Source organism: Uranotaenia lowii, chromosome 1 (assembly GCF_029784155.1).
Source record: "Uranotaenia lowii strain MFRU-FL chromosome 1, ASM2978415v1, whole genome shotgun sequence".
In the NCBI taxonomy this organism is placed as follows: Eukaryota; Metazoa; Arthropoda; class Insecta; order Diptera; family Culicidae; genus Uranotaenia; species Uranotaenia lowii.
The window spans coordinates 17,161,604-17,179,123 of NC_073691.1; the positions used below are offsets into that span (position 1 = coordinate 17,161,604).

The window sequence follows — 17,520 nt, forward strand, 5'->3', positions numbered from 1 at the left end:
AGGATGGAAGTCCGAGTCTCTGGCCTAAACGTGATCAACGAGTGATTAAGTGTGTGAAGTGTTACGAGTAAGTGTTAATAAAACTTTGAAACAAATTATTTGTTTTCAGTTTAATTAATCTGCAAAAATGATGACAAAACCAAAAAACAAGTAAACAAATCTCAACGTGTACACAGATTTTTATTTCAGTGGGTAAACAATAAAAATCATCATATTTTTAAGGTTCTATTGTGAAAAACTGGAAGCTGAAAGAACCATGAATATCATATTTTTCAGCTTTTCAATATATGGAAAATCGCCATTTTTTTCATGGTCACGCTGCATAACAATACCCCTTTTTCATGGTTATTTTCGTCAAAACGGTGAAATGTATGGTCGAAAAATATGAACTTCAATGTGCATTCACGGTATCGAGGACGATCATAATCATTGTGTAAACCATACAATTTATGGTCTGTGAATATGGAATTCATTGTTTTTTCACGATACAATCCTATTCGGGCCTTCATCTCAAATTACTATAATCATGATTATACAGTTCAAAATATGTCGACTGGAAAAGAAACGCAGCTGCCAGATCAAAATCAGTTGCTTGGACTCACAATGAAAACTCCTAGAGAAATTTATAGCATCCTAACATCTGTAACCAAAGAAAACACTCAACTGCTGAGCACAGAACATTTATATCCAGAAAAAGGTAAATTTTACTTGTTCAATCTGTAACATGAGCAAGAATAACGATAAAATTAAATAATAAATATGACTCTAGAAAAAAATTATCTTACATTAAAGTGCTTCTGAAATAAAATCTTTGGTGCTTATTCTGCGAGTCACGTGACGTGGATTTGTCGGGTCAACATGATTTGACGTCAGTGAAAGTCGCCGGCGCTGATAGCGATGAAAACTCCGGTTTGTGGATTCGGCAATAAAAATAATTGAATGGTTTTATGACGCTGTTGAAAATTTTAATTGAATGTCACATACGAATTATTTCAAAATGATTTAAACAAAAATAACCTCTTAAAAATCATTCTTTCAATTCCCTATAAATTGATTTACATAAATATTATTTTCTTTCCTATCCAGAAAATTTTTTCTCAGTGTAAATCGCATCCCGTTCGTCGCGTGCACTGTGAACGATCCTGAAAAATGTTCGCGCGAAATTCCTTTCAGGTTCATTCAAAAATCGCTCGCTCGCTCGCTCGCGTGCACTGTGTTTCTGCCCTAAGTTTTACCTTATTTGGATTTACCTTTTTTTCTAGGTGAATTATACTTTTTTATTGAGCTCAATTCAGGTGAACTTCACCTCGCTACGAGGTAAGATTTACCTTTTTTGGATTCACCTTTTTTCTCGGTGAATTGTACCTTTTTTCCAACCTCGATTCAGGTAAAGTTTACCTCGCTGTGAGGTGAGTTTCACCTCGAAGAGGTAGAAGTTACCTTTTTGGCTTTCACGAGCGTTCTTCACCTTTGCTAACTCGGTAAATTTTACCTTTTTATTATTTTCCGTGTACTTATTTTGTTAGGTGAATTCAAAATGGTAAAATTGAAACAGTTTGAGCACCACTGACTCTCAGTGTGTGCTGCACGGCTAACTATTACCCAAAACACAAACACTCAAAACCCAAATCGGTAGCAATTACAATTATTTACTATTACGACATTTTAAAAACTTAAGCTAGCTTACATTATTACTCACGGGCCCGTTCCTACCATAACATCAAAACAATAACAACAATCATATCACAGCTGCTTGGACGGCACAGGGGTATCACAGCTTCCTTTCTTATTATCACAGTCGTATCTGTAGAACTGGCAACCCTGCCTGGCTGCACTGCTTCGACGGGCGTACCACAGCTGCCCGGAGCACTTCCGTCTACTTCCGGCTGGCTCTTGCAACGTCCGCAGCTTGATTTCGCAAAAACGGGACTCGCAAAACCAAGATGGCGAAAATCGAGTCCCGAAAAGCGTTTGGCTCAGCTCCGAAAAAACGACCTGCCGATTGTTAATTTTGGCTTTACATAAACTCCGTTTTTCGCATAGTAATTTGGCTACTCACCCGCTAGGGGTCGCTTTCTTCCTGCACCTCCAATTCCCAACGTCGGATGGGTGAATACCAGGGCAGCAGTTCCGTATGTGTTCTGTAAAGGCGAAAGTGTCTAAACACCTTTTGTGGGAGGGGATTTTCAATATGCTTCACTCACCCTACTACCTGGTTCGCGCTGCTTAAAATATTCTTTCGAGCTCTACTTCCTTCTCTCAGCACAACGCTACCCAACAAACATTTTTGCTGATTAAAAACGCCAATTCTCTGATCGTATGCTGTTTTGAGGTGTTGATTGCTGTTTCAGCTTTCTGGCTGAAGAAAGAAATATTTCAGCGTTGTTTCAGCGTATAAGGAAGTTTTATTTCAGCCAATAGAAAGTAGGGGAAAATTGGCTGAAGAATAACTCGTTCAGCCTTTGTCCAACCATTTTTGACACCTTCAAATTTGACAGCCGTCAGCTGTACAAGGGTAGCTTCGAAAGCGTCTTTCAGCAATACCAAACTTTTTGTTATTCATGACGAATCAAAATAATTATCTTGTGAATCGTCTAATGATTCGAAATTTCTCATTTTGCATGTTGAAATGGCCTTGCCGGGAAATTAACATTTTATTCTCGTAGCAATTTCAATTTCTTCATATGAAATTGACCTTGGTTGAGAAATATTTTGGTCGCTTAAGAGCGACACTTTTCTGTTCCTTCGCAGAATGCATGGTTGGTTCTGCCTTCTGCGGCATGAGACCAACAAGTCGTAGGTTCAAAGTTCGAGACAAGTTCAAATGAAGAAAAAATAACACGGGAGGGGAAAATTAGCTGGCAAACATCGGACATACATCGGTCAACATTATTTTTGTTTTTTTTTGTTGCTCCGTCAATTGACGTTTCATGTGGTTTCATGTCATCTTCGCTGATTAATTTCTCCAGATCTCGATGTTTAAGGGCTGAACAGCAGCTTCTCTCTGAATTTGGGTTGCCTTCTTTCAGCAAGATAGCTGATTTAAAATTAGAACTAAACAATGTTTCAGCGGTTGTTCAGCAAAAAATGTTTGTTGGGTAACATCAACCTACGATGAGAGGCGAGTTTTTAGATAAGAAACAAAATGAATCCTTACTGCCCGAATAGAAATGTACGATGAAAAAACTATGAATTCCATATTCACAAACCATTAATTTTATGGTCTACACAATGCTTATTATCGTCCACGATACCGTGAATGCACATTGAAATTCATATTTTTCGACCATACATTTCATCGTTTTGACGAAAATAACCATGAAAAAGGGGTATTGTTATGCAGCGTGACCATGAAAAAAATGGCGATTTTCCATACATTGGGAAGCCCAATAATATAAAGTTCATGGTTATAACATCATCCAGTTTTTCATGGTAAAACCATGAAAACCCGATAATATTCAATGTTCACCCACTGAAATAAAAATCTTTGATCATGGTGGGATTTTTGTTTTTGATTTTAATTATGTCATCATTTTCAAAGATTTGTTTAATTAAAAAAACGAATGTATTTATTTGTTCATGACATTTATTTAGAAAATCTCAACATTTTACTTACACATTTAACCACACGGTGATTATTCGGTGGACTGGAATGCTTTGTACACCAGCATCTCATAGCCACTCCCGGAATCTATTGGCCACCGTGTCACGAGCCTCTCGCAGTGTTAAGTTATTTTGTTCCCTCGTCTGAAGTGGAGCTTCGGAAGTTCTGTCAGCTTCTGGAAAAAAATGATTTTTTGAGTTTGGTCAGTTTTCTAATCAATATGCATGCAATGTACTTACCACCACCACCGCAAATAGAGCAATTGCCTTCCAACTCGGCATGACGTCCAAAAATTCCAGAACTTGTCCGGATTCAGCAGCTTTTAACTGAAAAAGATTTTTCCAATCGCGAGAAAATCGTTCCGCGAAAAAAATGGCGCGCAATTATTTGTTCCTACACGCTAATTTGTTAAAGTGTAGAAAAAGCAAAGTTTAACAACGTTTGGATTTTCATTTTACCATGAAGTACATGGTAACAATGATAATCACAAGAAAATTATCATAATACCGTACTTCTGTCATTTTCGGCAACTATGAAATATTTTGAATAAACGATGTACTTCACGGTTACTTAGAAAATTATGGTGATTTCATAATTAAATGTGGTTGAAAGATATTTAGATACCACGATGAAGTTGATTGTTACATTGAATATCATTGTTTAGTTATTTTAAAACCATGGTCCTTGCTATTCGGGTGCTTTACCGTTGCTTCAGCAGAGGTTGAATCTTGTCAGTGCTGGCTCGGTCGATGCTGCTACGTGTTACCCACAATCAGTTGTCTGGGAGCTGGAGGAATCTGAATTGGTTTATCTGATCCGAATAAAGTGGTCGTGCTGTCTCACCTTTTCACTGAACAAATCCGGGATATCGTCCTTGATCGGCTTCGGTTCCGGTACACCAATGATAGCAGGCACTTTTTATTCACCGCGATGACGAATCTAACCGCTTAACCGTGTTCTTGTTCTGGTTGCTTGTTGATGATTGTTGTTGATCGTTGCTCTTTGTTTATGTTGTTTTCTCCACGTGCGCGTTTGACGGCTACACTCTTATTTCTATACACTCATTCTTTGGTATGTTTTTCACTCACATGGTAGGACTACACGCTCAAAATAAAATAGCTACACAAACTTAATTATAATGCTACAAAATTTACCTTTTTGCAAGGTGAATGAAAAAAAGGTAAAATTTACCGAGAAAGCTGGGTGAAAAAAATCACCTCACTTCTCGATAAATTTTACCATTTTTTATTTTCCGTGTATGACAACAAGCATGGGTGAGTTCATCCGCATCTAGTTCATGAGTTCATCCTGACACAACTCAATTGGCTCTAGTACTTCCTTCTATTTACAGAAATGTTTTCGTTTCCTCCGCTCGGCATGTGAAATTTAAAGCTCCGAAATTTTTTCTCGAGAAATTATGAATTTTTAAAGCCGTTCCTCACCAGCAGGTAACATAAATTGGTACCCAAAAATCCGGCAACCAGTAGTGAATCGATAGAAAAGAAACTAAAAACGTAGATTGCCAAAAACAATGGCAAACTGCCTGAGAAATGTTTCCAGTCGCGGTGGAATCACTCCGTTGGGAAGGATTTTTACTGCTGGAAATGCTGGCAGCGGTGTCCGGCAGCAGCCGGAATTTTCCGGAACGAAATCCGCCGGACGGAATCCATTGATTGGAGCCAGCAGTTCTAAGGTTTGTATTGGTATTTTTTTTACAAATAAAACTTGAAGTGTTTCATCGAATGTTTGCAACATTGCATAATATCCGATAATCTCAGCAGGTAGACCTGGTTGAAAGAAATGTAAACAGCTGATTGTTTTTGGTTTTTCTTTTTTATAAATTATTCTGTGTACATCAGCAATTGTTCGGAAGCAGGAACCTTCTACAAGGGGCAGGATCGATCAATTCCGGAATCATTGGCGTAGGATCGGATCCATTGAGCAGATTGAATGCAGATCTAAATCGACTGGAAATTCGTTCCGGTTCTATCGACAGCAAGGTGAGTTGAAGTTTCGTGTTTAAGGGTGGTATTCATCGGGTAGATATTAGTATGACTTGAGATAAGTAAATTAAAAGATTGAAGGAAATAATTATAGAAATTTTTATTTTCAAATTAAAACGTTAGACACTTTTAAATTTGGCTATTCAACAGTTCTGAACAAAAACACCATTTAAGTTAACGATTTCAACAAGTTTCTAACAAAATTACTTCCTCTTTTTTAGGAATCCTCTAAATCCTCCGAACCTACCACTGGTGGTGGCCTGCCCTCGGAAGAAGCGCTTCAAAAAGTTTTTGACGTGCTCGGCAACACCCTACCCAAGCTTTTCATCCAACCACTGGACTACTCGATCTACAACCCGAACTTGATATTCGAGAACAACATCCGAGGAATGCGAACGGTGTAAGTTTGCCTGTTGGCTCATTCAAACCCTAATTTTTTCCTTAGTAGCCATCATATGTTGTTTGTTTTTCTTGAACAGGGGTCTGTATCACTACGTGAAACAGGTGGCGCTGCTCCGGACGGTCGGGCATCTCAAGTATGCCTACGTATCGTTCGACATACTCAAAATCACCAAACATCCGGAGGAGGGCACGGTCAAAATCCGATGGCGAGTCAAGGGGATTAGCGCCGCGAGGGTGATGTTCACCTTCTGGAGGTACAAGCTGTGGAAGCTGAAGGAAATTCTAAACGAAACGGAGGCGTAAGTCATTTTTGGCCAATTTTGTGATGGTTGTTAGTTCTGTTATATTGCTATTTTTGTTTCTTTTATCATTTTTACGATTCCTATTAATTTTGGCATTTTTATGATTTTTGTCATTTGAGCCATATTTGTCATTTTGCTGTTTTTTTTAATTTTTCTGTTTTTTCATTTTTTTATTCTTATTTTGATCTTTTTGTTGAGCATTCAATTTTGTTTTACTTGTTTGTGGTTTTCTTTTGAAATGTTTTATCGTTAGCAATTTTAATCATCGTTATTATTTTTATAATTTTCTAATATTTTTCATTTCGCATTTTTGTTATTTTTGTCATCTTTGTTCTTTTTATACATTTTTGAAATGTTTGTCATTTTTTCTCATTTTTGTCTTTTATACTTTTTTGCGCCATTCTCTTTTTTCTGTATTTTTGAATGTTACCTATTTAATTTCATTTTAATCCTTTTTCATTTTCGGATTTTTTCATCTTCGTTATTTTTTCCCGTTTTTACTCATTTCATATTCTGAAATTTGACATTGCGTTTCAATAATAGATTTTTATAATTCTTTTAGCTTTTGTCATATTTTTTGTCTTTTTTCATATTTGTCATAATGTTGTCAATTTTGTAATTTTTCATTTTTATAGTTTTTTTTAAATTTATCAATTTCGTATTTTTTTCACGAAGATACTTTTGATCGCACTACTGTAAACCAATCTCTTTTTTCAGGTGGTACGACGGGTTTTCGGTTTTCCATGTGGGATCCGATGGTTTGATCTACAAACACGTGGCTGACAAGGTACCCTAAATAGCATAAAGGCTCTAAAACGAATTTGCCAAGTAATCACAAAATTTCCCTTTCATCAGATGATGCCCGATGACGATAAAGTAGTGATAGACTCGAAGAATGTCATCTCACCTAAGCTCGCACTGTTTCTGGGACTAACAGCAGAGATCAGTAGTCCCATTGTGGGCAGCCAGTGCTAAACTCGACCACCAACACCAACCCTAGACGCTAGAGCTTACATTAGGATCGTTCGTAACTAACTAAGGAAGAAACCCGGCCGCTCGGTTTTTGCGCTCACTTTGTACAGACCCTACCCTAATCGTGCACATTGCTGCTAGAGGATGATGAGTTTAGCAGAACAGCGAAATTCATCTATGAAAACGTTCTCACAAGGACCTGTTAGGCATTTTTTTTCTATTTCTTCGTTTCCTGTTAGTTGTTTCCTTTCCAACAGTCACAACATTACTTAAATTCTTTAAACAAAAAAAAGAAACCTATTTAAATGCACAGTTCCGGTCACTGGAATTTGTGGTGCCATCGTAGCCATCGCTGTGAAATGCATGCGTTGTTGTACCGCAGCAGCCTCGGTGATACGGACTCGAGTTGTTAACCGCCGCCAGGACGCGGTTACCTGGACACAGTGATTGAATAAAAGAATGATATTTAAACTTTAACCGCTTTAGCGTAGGTTTCGATATTTGTGAAATCTCCATTTATAAAACTTTCAAATGAGTTCCTCTTCAGCTTCGTACGAGACCGATAGCTTTTTATGTTCGGTCCACGTCCGCTAGACGAAGGCTATTGTTTTTTTAAACTAAAAAGTGAGAAGTTGTAACGGCGCGATGAGCCCATCGCCGGGTGAACCCCCTGATAGGACAATACCTACATGGATGGATCCACAAAACCTGCACGGAAGACTTTACTACTTGACCCTGAAAGCGGTAGATGGATATAAACTTCCACAGAACCCATTTTTAATTGAACGGTGGCGCGTTTTTCGAGAAGAAAAATGAATGGTACTGAACTGTAGTGTAGGAGTAAAAACCAAGTTAGAGAACTGGCAAAATTAACTTGTCTCACTGAGGTACTCCTATCGTTGTCGGACGCCATCCCAGTTTAAACCAAGGCAAATGTGTCGTTACTTGTCACGAAGCCGAAGGAATGAAGGAAAAAGAGCTCTTAGCTGAATTGTCGCCCCAAAAAGTGATAGACGTACGTAGAATAACCAAAAAACGCCCGCTGTAATTTTGGTACATCCACGCTGATACCGGAGTTTATCCACTTTGGATTTCTCAGAGTGCGAACTCGTTTGTACTACCCGAAGCCCCTACTGTATAGGAATTGTTTGAAGTACGGACACACGAAGAAGAAGTGTACCAGCCTCCTCTCGTGCAGCAAGTGCAACTCAACTAGCCATGATAGTGGGAATTGTAAGAATCACCTGTACTGCGGAAACTGCGAAAAAGAAGGCCACTCAGCTATCAATCGCTTATGCCTAATTTGGTTAGCAGATACAGTAGCAATAAAAATCGGTACCGAACAGTACATTCCAATAGTAGCCGCCCAAAAACTGACAAACAAACAGCATTACATACAACCAACATTCGCCAGCATTGTAAAGACGACGGACGAGCACCAACCGAAAACAATGGACTACAGAAAACCGCAACCACTAACCGAACCTAAACAGAATGAAGACAAAATACAACAGCAGCAGCCAACACAACGCAACAAACTGCAAACCTCGAACCAACGTCCTCCCCCCATCGGAAAAGGAGAACCCCGCAATCGTCGGATGAGGCAGATGACCGCTCCAAAACTCGTGGACCCCCTGCAGTTCTCGATCAAGGGAACAGTTAATATTAGAGGACATTCGATATGGAAGCTTGGCAACGATTTTCAACGTGAAATAAGGACTAGAATTGAAACCATTTGAACCTTATACAGCAATGGAGGAGCAAAATTTCTAGAATAAAACCTTACACAGCAAGGTATGCTGGTTCAACATGCTGGAAATGTTATCCTCCTCAAGCTAGAAATGTTGGGATTGAGCGAAATTCGCAGACCGAACACTGAAATACTTGAGCCACAGTATGGGAATGTTGTTACCTCTGACATACCCGAAGAAAACACATGCCCTTATTAGATGTCAAATGACAAAGGAAAGAATGATCGTAGCCGAATTCTGAACGCGTACTAGAAACCTTACAAGGATTCACTGTTAGCCATCTGTGCCAACTGGCATTAGAGAATTTACAGCAGAAAAAGCAGTTCTACAGTGAACAGCGTTGTTCCGAAGGGCGACATTCAAATCATATTGAACGTCTTGATAATCTTAGATTCAGAATTCAAAGCAGTGTATTTATTTCATACTTTTCAATCACTCTCCATCCAATCGACAACCCATCTTACCAACCTCAGCTTTATGGCGAGCAGTTCCAGAACAAACATCACCGAAGCCGTCCCCTCCAGCACCAGCAGTATTTCAAATGCCCCAAACAGATTGTCCACATTCAAGGGCTTAGCTGCAGCATTTCCCTTGCGTTCGCTGTAAAAATCAAAGTCTGCCAGTTGCGATGCCCAAAAATTCACCAATCCGCTGGAATCGATCAGCTGCACCTCCCGATCGAAAACCTTCCGCAGGAAGGTCAGCTTCGGATAGTACAACGACATCGGAAAGCCACATACGACCTCCCTGGAGCAGTGTACAAACTCCCCCGGCGGATAAAACTTGTTGTGAAAGGCAATGTGATCCGTCAGGACTACCATTGCACCGTCCAACTCATCCCGGCCGATCCGGTCGATCGTCTCCTGGAAGGCTCCCTGCGCGTGGGAAATGAATCTGGCCCTGTAATTGGATTGAGTTTGTACGAATGTCTGACAGCATGCAGGGTGCGATCTTACCTAGCCAAAACTTCCGGTGTGTTGCTGAAGAACTCGGTAGCCAAATCGACCATGTAGAAGTATAGACCAGCTTCCAGCATAGCCTCGATCGTCAGTGGAGCGGAGAAGTTCTTTGGTACCTGCAGATATTTGTACAAAGAACATTGATAAGCTGCGCGGATGACCAAACTATATAGTAACCACAGCCCTAGCAGGGTTCTGGCAAAGGTCAGCTGCGGACATTTGACCAAGGGCCCTCCGAACAGAACGTTGAACAGATTGCTGATTGGAGCCCGTATTGACCGCCCGTAGATGAAGTCTAAGGTTTCAAGCGATTGAATGTTGATCAGTATAATGGTAAGCACTGCTACCAATAGAAGCGAGAAAATGGCGTACCACGTATTCCACCTAAATGGCAGAAAAAGTTTCTCAAAGGACGTATATGCTCTGCCAGATGGTACCGCAAAAACGATGTAGGAGTTATAGTGCGAGAGTCCAGCTGTCAGAATCTTGCTTCGTTCAGTGGTGTATCCGAGCGAACTGGCAGCAAAATCAACCACGCTGTCTTGCAATATCCTCATCAAACCGGTGCTGTTACCATCTTCCCTCGGATAACCCCACATCCCGTTATCCGGAGGAGGGATGATATCGATCGTGAAGTTCAGATTCTTCGCGATCACATTGGTCAGCAACCCTTCGAAACCTTCCAGGTAGGATTGACCATGCTCATTCCAGTGTATCTCAATGTAGGGCGCATTGTCGAAGGTTCCAAATTTCAACGGACAGCCCCAAAAGTTCTTCAAACGATCGCTAAACAAATCGTCCTCCTTCCACCGCATCTCTATAGGTTTGACCGAGGCGCAATGACTCTGAGAATACGGTCGGTAGGTGAACAGCTGAACGACTTCCTCCTCCGTTCCATTTACTAGGAAAACAAATCCCATCAGAATCTTCATTTTCCAAAGTGTTTTCAAGATGACGTTCACAGCGTTCTTGAAGGCTGCTCCAGAGCTCAGCACGATCCAGTAGCACCCGTTCAGGTCGTACCTATGCATGGTCCAGTCGTGAGTGAACTTGCGGAACGAGCTTTCCCCATCAACTAGGATTAAGTTGTGCCCAGCCGGTTGTTGGATGCCCGAAGAGATGTTGAACTGTAGTACTAATCTCCCTTGCAGGAGTTGCAGAATTCGTTCGATCATCGTCCGTTGAATATGTTCGTTTTGTAGCTCGTTGAAACTCTCGATGAGAAGCGTAGTGTGTTCAAGCTGACTCGGTAAACCGTATCGCAGCAGCGCGTGGACGATTGCTTCTTCTAGCAGTAACTGTTCCTGGAGTGTCCATGATGAGGTTCCAAGAAGAATGACCAAGGAGTAGAACGATAGCTTCATGGTGAAGTTTTGGTTACGGAACGGAACGTTGTAGCGTACCCTTTTATAGGTGGGCACCATCCGGCGATGATTAATGGACTGACCCCCAGCAAAAAGAGTGCGTTTTTTCTGCTTCGATTGATTCCATTGAAATGAAGTAATTTGTCGATATTGGTTTTCCATTAGCAAGCTTTAATTGCTACCGACTATTTCATTCATTACTTTTTTCTGTTGACTACATTTCAGAAACGAGAATGGGTTTTTCACACTTTTTCTAAGGTAATAATACTGTTTTCAACTTCAGAGATCGAAGTAGTCAACGACATGAATATGACGTGTTTTTTCGAGCTCCTAATTTTCTTCACTAAATTTGAAAAGAAAGGAAAATTTGAAGAAGTCAAGTGAAATTATCGTTATTATACCGATCTGGATAGGCTGAATGAAGCAACCAAAGTGTTTGGATGAATTATACAGGACTGGCCACAATCCTAAGCCACCAGCGTGCCAGTCAGATAATCAGACAGGCGGTCAGCAATTTCGAGCGAGCTAATCAAGCGGCGAAAACTAGTTCCATCTCTGCGGGTTGTAGGACTAGCAGTACAGCACAGATCGAATCTATACATCTGTGAAAATGGTGTTCCGTGGGTCCTTTCAAGCCTGATGCAAAGAAATTCTTGGAGAAGTAGCAAGAAACCCTCAAGCTAAGTATTCAGAATTTTATCTACATTTAAATCTGAAGTTTTAACTTTTGCAAAAGGTATTTTATATTCATAAAACAAATTTGTATCTTAAATTGGAATTCAGCTCATAGTTCGTTGCTGATTTAAGATTATTTTTTTGGTAGTTTTACAAAAATGAAACAAAATTTCTCATTGATTTAGATCAATTAGATTCAGAGCGGAAGATAATTTTTTATAGTTTAATGTTTCGAATCAAAGGAAACACTCGCTAACTTTTGTGCTAAATTTTGAGCAACTTTAGGTATAAGTTTCTACCAATGTTTCGATTGGCTGGAAAGTTCGCCTCGACTATTAGGAAATTTTGTTATTTTATTTTGTTTTGTTTTTTCTATTAGAGATTCACCTTTGTTGGAACTATGGAAATAACTTTTTAGATCTCTAACTACTTACGCAATGTTTGCCAAGAAAATGATTTTTTAATTAGTCGCAAAGAGGGCTAAAATACCTTTTTTTTGTCTGATAGGATTTGAAAAATCAATAATTTTCAAAAATTGCAGCTCTGACTAAAGAAATTATTTTGATGATAAGTAACTTGCAGTTTCAATGTTTATCGAAAACAAATTTTGCATGAGGCCTTATACTCAAGCCTTTTAATAAACTGAAAGCTTTCAATAGGAACTAATAGGAGTTAGGAAAATAATTATAATTTTTAAGGTTCACCGTAACACTAGTCAAAAGTGTCTCCCAATCAATTCCTTCAACCTCTCTCCCAACCAAAATTGTTTTGCTAGGATGCAGAGGTAACCTCGGTCCTAAAGCACAAAATAGATCTTTCATCCTTTTCTCTTTCTTCCAATCTATCTATTGACTACTAGGACGTGGCCGGCGCCGTTATTGACGTTAAAAGAGAGAGCATCAGTTTTGTGCAGTGTGAATGAGCTGCTAATCCCAAGCACCATTCATTTGACCTCTGATCAAAATTGATGGCCTCGGTCAATCACGGAGTAGCAACCATTGGCAATGTGGAACTTGTTCTACTGAGCCACGCCAGCGATCGTGGACCTCGAAGTGATTGTTAGCATAATATGTTTTAAAAGCAATGCATACATTTTCTACAACCATGCACTTCGGGTTTTACGGTTAAAGGTGGATGTGAGTAGTTAATCAAGCTAAGCTAAGCTAAGGTAATAATACTGTTTTCAGCTTCATTTCATTACCTTCTCAACGATGAACGTATTAAGACATCTATCGATTGTATGTTCATTGTCCATCTGTCTTTCCAGATGCAGTAATCAGAATTTGGAACAAATCGTGGCCGAAGTCCTTCTTTCGAAAGGACATTCCAGCTGCTTTGTGGAGTAAACCATTGTTGGTAGAAAATTTTGCCCTAACTGTTGCAGCCTGGAAGAGTCAAACGGACCGAATCGAGCGTATTCTTCAATTTGTTCAGGGAGAACTAACAATCCAGTTCAACGTTAGTGCTGAAGATCCTCCTTCGTTCAACAACCTCATTCTACTGGATGGTGAAAATTCCTTCCAACGGTTTGTTCGAGGCTGGAATCAAATACGCTACGATATAACCGGCTATTACTGGTTGGTGTTTTTTGAAGAACTTCACCCCAACTTTCTGACCGCTGTCTTCAAAATTCTGTGGGAGATGAAGATCCTTATGGGGTTTTTGTTCACCTTGAATAACCGAAGTTCTAAAGTTGAGCTGTATGTCTACTTTCCATATTCAGTTACCCACTGTAGTTCCGCAGCTAATCCAGTTTCCGTAGACTGAATTAGCGATGATCTTTTCCAATCCAGGTTAGACGATTTTTACGGGTGCCCGTTACGTTTTGGAACGTTCGACAATCTCCCGTTCACAGCGATCGAAAGAAACGACCTCAATCAGTCAATCGTATCCGGGTTTGAAGGACTTCTGGTGTATGCCCTGGCCGATAAGCTGAATTTTTCTGTGGAGATCTGTGAGCCCCCGGATAACCTCCAATGGGGTATTGCCAGCGAATACGGCAATAGCACCGGGCTGATGAAGCTTTTACATGACGATGGTGCTGATTTTGGCGCTAGCTCACTGGGCTTGACAGAAATACGGAGACGCGTTCTGGCAACGGGAGTAGTTCATTACAATTCGTACCTTGCGCTAGCAGTTCCCTCCGGTAGAGCTTATACTTCATTGGAAAAGTTGTTTTTACCTTTTCACTGGACTACATGGTGTGCCGTTTTCTCCACTTTACTCATAGGAATCGCCGCTATAACGTGTATCAATCTGCTGAATACTTCAAGTCGAATCTTCTTCTACGGAGGCAACATTCAAACACCAATATGTAATCTTGTGAATTTATTAGTCGGTGGAACCTTAAACAATGTTCCTAGCCTAACATTTGCACGCAGTTTGCTGACCATCTGGCTCCTGTATGCCTTCGTTATTCGATCGGCTTACCAGTGCTCACTGTACAAGTATCTTAAACAGCCCCGCAACTATTCATCCCCACTGACGATGAAAGCTATGGTTGAAGCCGATTTGTACTTCTACATGCTCGACATCTCGGACGAATACTTCGAAAACAATCCGGACGTATTCAAGAGGTAGAAGTTCCTTTGAAGACCAGACCTTTTTTTAAAAAAGAAATTAAATGCAAACTCTTTTTAGAATACGTCACTATTCCTACGAGACGGGAAGTTTTGCCCGTATGATGGGTAACGATGAACTCTACGGAGCTCTGCTGGTTCTAACCGATTACATAGCGTACCACAACAAACTGCACCGGGCAGATCAGTTCATCCAAATTGGTCGGGAGCTGGTGTGCCGCTTTCCGGTAGCGTTCTTCTATCCGAAGCGGACCTTTTTGAGGGAGCCCTTCGATCGGGAAATCGCGCACATCGATGCTGCTGGACTGATGCAGTATTGGACCTCGCAGCTGGGAGATTATGATTTTTTCCGTCAGCGCAAAGGGTTTGCCGTAACGAAAGCGCTTACGGTGCGCAATTTGATTGGAGCGTTACAAATTCTAGGCGCGCTAGAGATGATCGCTGTTAAGGTGTTTTTCGGGGAGATACTAGCGTTTAGATGGGGGATAAAAGAGAGGATACACCTCTTGTTGAAACAATTTGCTGTTTTCAAATTTACTAAACTAACCATGAAATTATATCAACATAATAGGAAGGAAAACACGCTGTAACAACTCTACAGTATGGAAATAGTAGGAGGGCTTAGAACTTTGATTTAATCTACAAGTGTTTTTCAAAAAGAACATTCAATTTTGTGCAATTTATTTATATATATTTTTTAAGATAAATCATAAAATAAATATTTTTTACACATTCCCTCATCAATTCATGAATACATAAAAGACATAATTTTAAATTTTCTTTAATTGCAGCTTTGAGAATCTTTCTAGTCACTTTCAGCCCAATCCAAGATTTTCCGAACGAATCTTAACCTGATCGTTGCCAACTCGACTAAGAACAGCAAAACCGCAACACCCTCCATGGCCAGCAAAATTTCAAACGCTCCCAGCAAATTGTCCACGGTTAGTGCTTGCTGTATTGCGTTACTCTTCCGTTCCGTGTAGAAATCCATGTCGATCAGCTGCGATGCCCAAAACCCAACCAGCCCCGATGAATCGATCAGCTGAATCTCCCGATCGAAGGCTTCCTTCAGAAAGGTTCGCTTTGGGTAGGCAATCGACATCGGAAAGCCGCATATGGTTTCCTTCGAGCAGTGGACGAACTCTTCCGGTGGATAGAACTTGTTGTGATACCCGATGTGATCAGACAGACACACCATGGCACCGTCCAGTTCGTCCCGACCGACGGCGTTGATCGTTTCCACGAAGGCCCCGTTGGCGTGAGATACGAAACGAGTTCTAGGGAATAATGTTAAATAAGGGTTAAGCATAAAAGACTAATAATATCTACAAACCGAGCAAGAACCTCCGGATTGTCGGAGAAGAACTCAGCTGCAAGATCCAGCATGTAGAAGTACAGACCTGCAGCCAGCATAGCATCGATGGTCAGAGGAGCGGAGAAGTTCTTAGGAACTTGAAGGTATTTGTAGAGAGAGCACTGATACGCTGCTCGAATCACCAGGCAATACAACATCCATAGACCCAATAAGGTTCTAGCGAAGGTCAAATGTGGACATCTAACCATGGGGCCACCGAACAGGACATTAAATAAATTGCTGATCGGAGCTCGAATTGCTGTACCGTAAATTAAATCTCGAACGAAGTCCGTCCTTGCGTTCATAAACACGATAATACCGATGGCAATGACAAGTGTGCCAAAAATTGCATACCATGTGTCCCACAAAAATGGTAGAAACAGTTTCTCGAACGACGAATACGCTCGTCCCGATGGAACGGCAAACACAATATACGAGTTATAGTGCGTTACTCCAGTCGATAAAATCTTACTCCTCTCAATAGTGTATCCGATAGAGGAGGCCGAGAAGTCGACTGTTTCATCCTGCAGCAGCTTCATCAGCCCGGTACTCCTACCATCCTCTCTTGAATAACCCCACATGGCATTATCGGATGGTATTACGACGTCTATTGTGAAGTTCAAATTCTTGGCGATCAAGTTCACCAACAATCCCTCGAAACCATCCAAACTTAATCTGCCTAAATAGTCCCATGTCAGATCAATGTACGGACGATTGTCGAAGGTTCCAAACTTCAACGGACATCCATGAAATTCTCTCAACCGATCACTGAATATATCGTCTTTCTCCCAGTGCACTTGCCGGGGTTTCGCGATCCCACAATGGCTTGCCGAATACGGCTGATAGCTGAAAAGTTCGACTGCCCCCTTCTCGTCTTCCAAAAATATAAAGCCCGTAACGATCCTCATATCCCACAAAGTACCCAACACATAACTAGCAGCATCCTCGATGGCAGAACGATCGTCCAACACTATCCAATAGCATCCGGCCAAATCGTATCGCTTCAACGTCCATCCCGTGACAAACCTTTGGAACGAACTGTTCCCATCAACCATTATAAGATTGTGAGCCGCCGGTTGACCTCCAACGGCCACCCAGTACTGGATCGGTAATCGTCCTCGCAACAATCTCAGTATCCCGTCCATCAGATCCCAGTGCGCCTTGTGGGTTTGCTGGTTCTCGGTGAAGCTCTCGATTAGCAGCGTTACGTGATCCAACAGCCGGGGGATACCGTACCGCAAGATGCCATGGGCTACAGCTTGTTCCAGCGGGACCCGACCAAAAGCCGGTGAGGTGAAAAACAAACTCGCTAATACCGCGACCACCGTGAAGGACATCGTTGAAGCGATTGAAGTAAAGAAATTTTCTTTCTAGATTTTCTAAACCGCCAGGGACAAGGCACTTACGATTGAAAAATAACCGCCATCAACGGCATTGTTTTGAGGTCATTAAAATCAATTGCGTTAATGGCATATCGTTGTTTCAATTATTAAAATTGAGCCGTACTAGGATTACTGATATCTTGCCTTTTGTTACAAGCGTTTCGCGAGTGTGC

The 17,520-nt window shown here is 40.9% G+C and overlaps 4 protein-coding genes and 1 long non-coding RNA gene across 5 annotated transcripts; 2 read left to right on the top strand and 3 right to left on the bottom strand.

Moving 5' to 3' along the window:
• Positions 1-1,261: 1,261 nt before the first annotated feature.
• On the bottom strand, positions 1,262-4,716 carry LOC129738894 (uncharacterized). The gene is made up of 5 exons (XR_008735673.1): positions 4,448-4,716; positions 4,309-4,391; positions 2,205-3,109; positions 2,060-2,141; positions 1,262-1,995 (listed from the first exon to the last, which is right to left on the bottom strand). It is a non-coding gene; the product is annotated as an uncharacterized LOC129738894 (long non-coding RNA).
• A 232-nt stretch (positions 4,717-4,948) lies between these two features.
• Positions 4,949-7,742, top strand: LOC129737819 (uncharacterized protein C6orf136 homolog). Its single transcript, XM_055728980.1, has 6 exons — positions 4,949-5,297; positions 5,464-5,604; positions 5,829-6,007; positions 6,087-6,308; positions 7,029-7,098; positions 7,167-7,742. Exons 1-6 carry the CDS (start codon positions 5,136-5,138, stop codon positions 7,284-7,286), a joined length of 894 nt encoding a protein of 297 aa, XP_055584955.1. The 5' UTR covers positions 4,949-5,135; the 3' UTR covers positions 7,287-7,742.
• Positions 7,743-9,462: 1,720 nt separating this feature from the next.
• LOC129758137 (uncharacterized) lies at positions 9,463-11,417 on the bottom strand. The gene is made up of 2 exons (XM_055755604.1): positions 9,991-11,417; positions 9,463-9,934 (listed from the first exon to the last, which is right to left on the bottom strand). The coding sequence occupies exons 1-2, from the start codon at positions 11,415-11,417 to the stop codon at positions 9,463-9,465; spliced, it is 1,899 nt and encodes a 632-aa protein (XP_055611579.1).
• A 2,112-nt stretch (positions 11,418-13,529) lies between these two features.
• On the top strand, positions 13,530-15,244 carry LOC129739862 (uncharacterized). Its single transcript, XM_055731404.1, has 3 exons — positions 13,530-13,609; positions 14,263-14,608; positions 14,673-15,244. The coding sequence occupies exons 2-3, from the start codon at positions 14,520-14,522 to the stop codon at positions 15,199-15,201; spliced, it is 618 nt and encodes a 205-aa protein (XP_055587379.1). The 5' UTR covers positions 13,530-13,609; positions 14,263-14,519; the 3' UTR covers positions 15,202-15,244.
• A 172-nt stretch (positions 15,245-15,416) lies between these two features.
• Positions 15,417-17,302, bottom strand: LOC129758145 (uncharacterized). Its single transcript, XM_055755614.1, has 2 exons — positions 15,945-17,302; positions 15,417-15,888 (listed from the first exon to the last, which is right to left on the bottom strand). The coding sequence occupies exons 1-2, from the start codon at positions 17,300-17,302 to the stop codon at positions 15,417-15,419; spliced, it is 1,830 nt and encodes a 609-aa protein (XP_055611589.1).
• Positions 17,303-17,520: the final 218 nt, after the last annotated feature.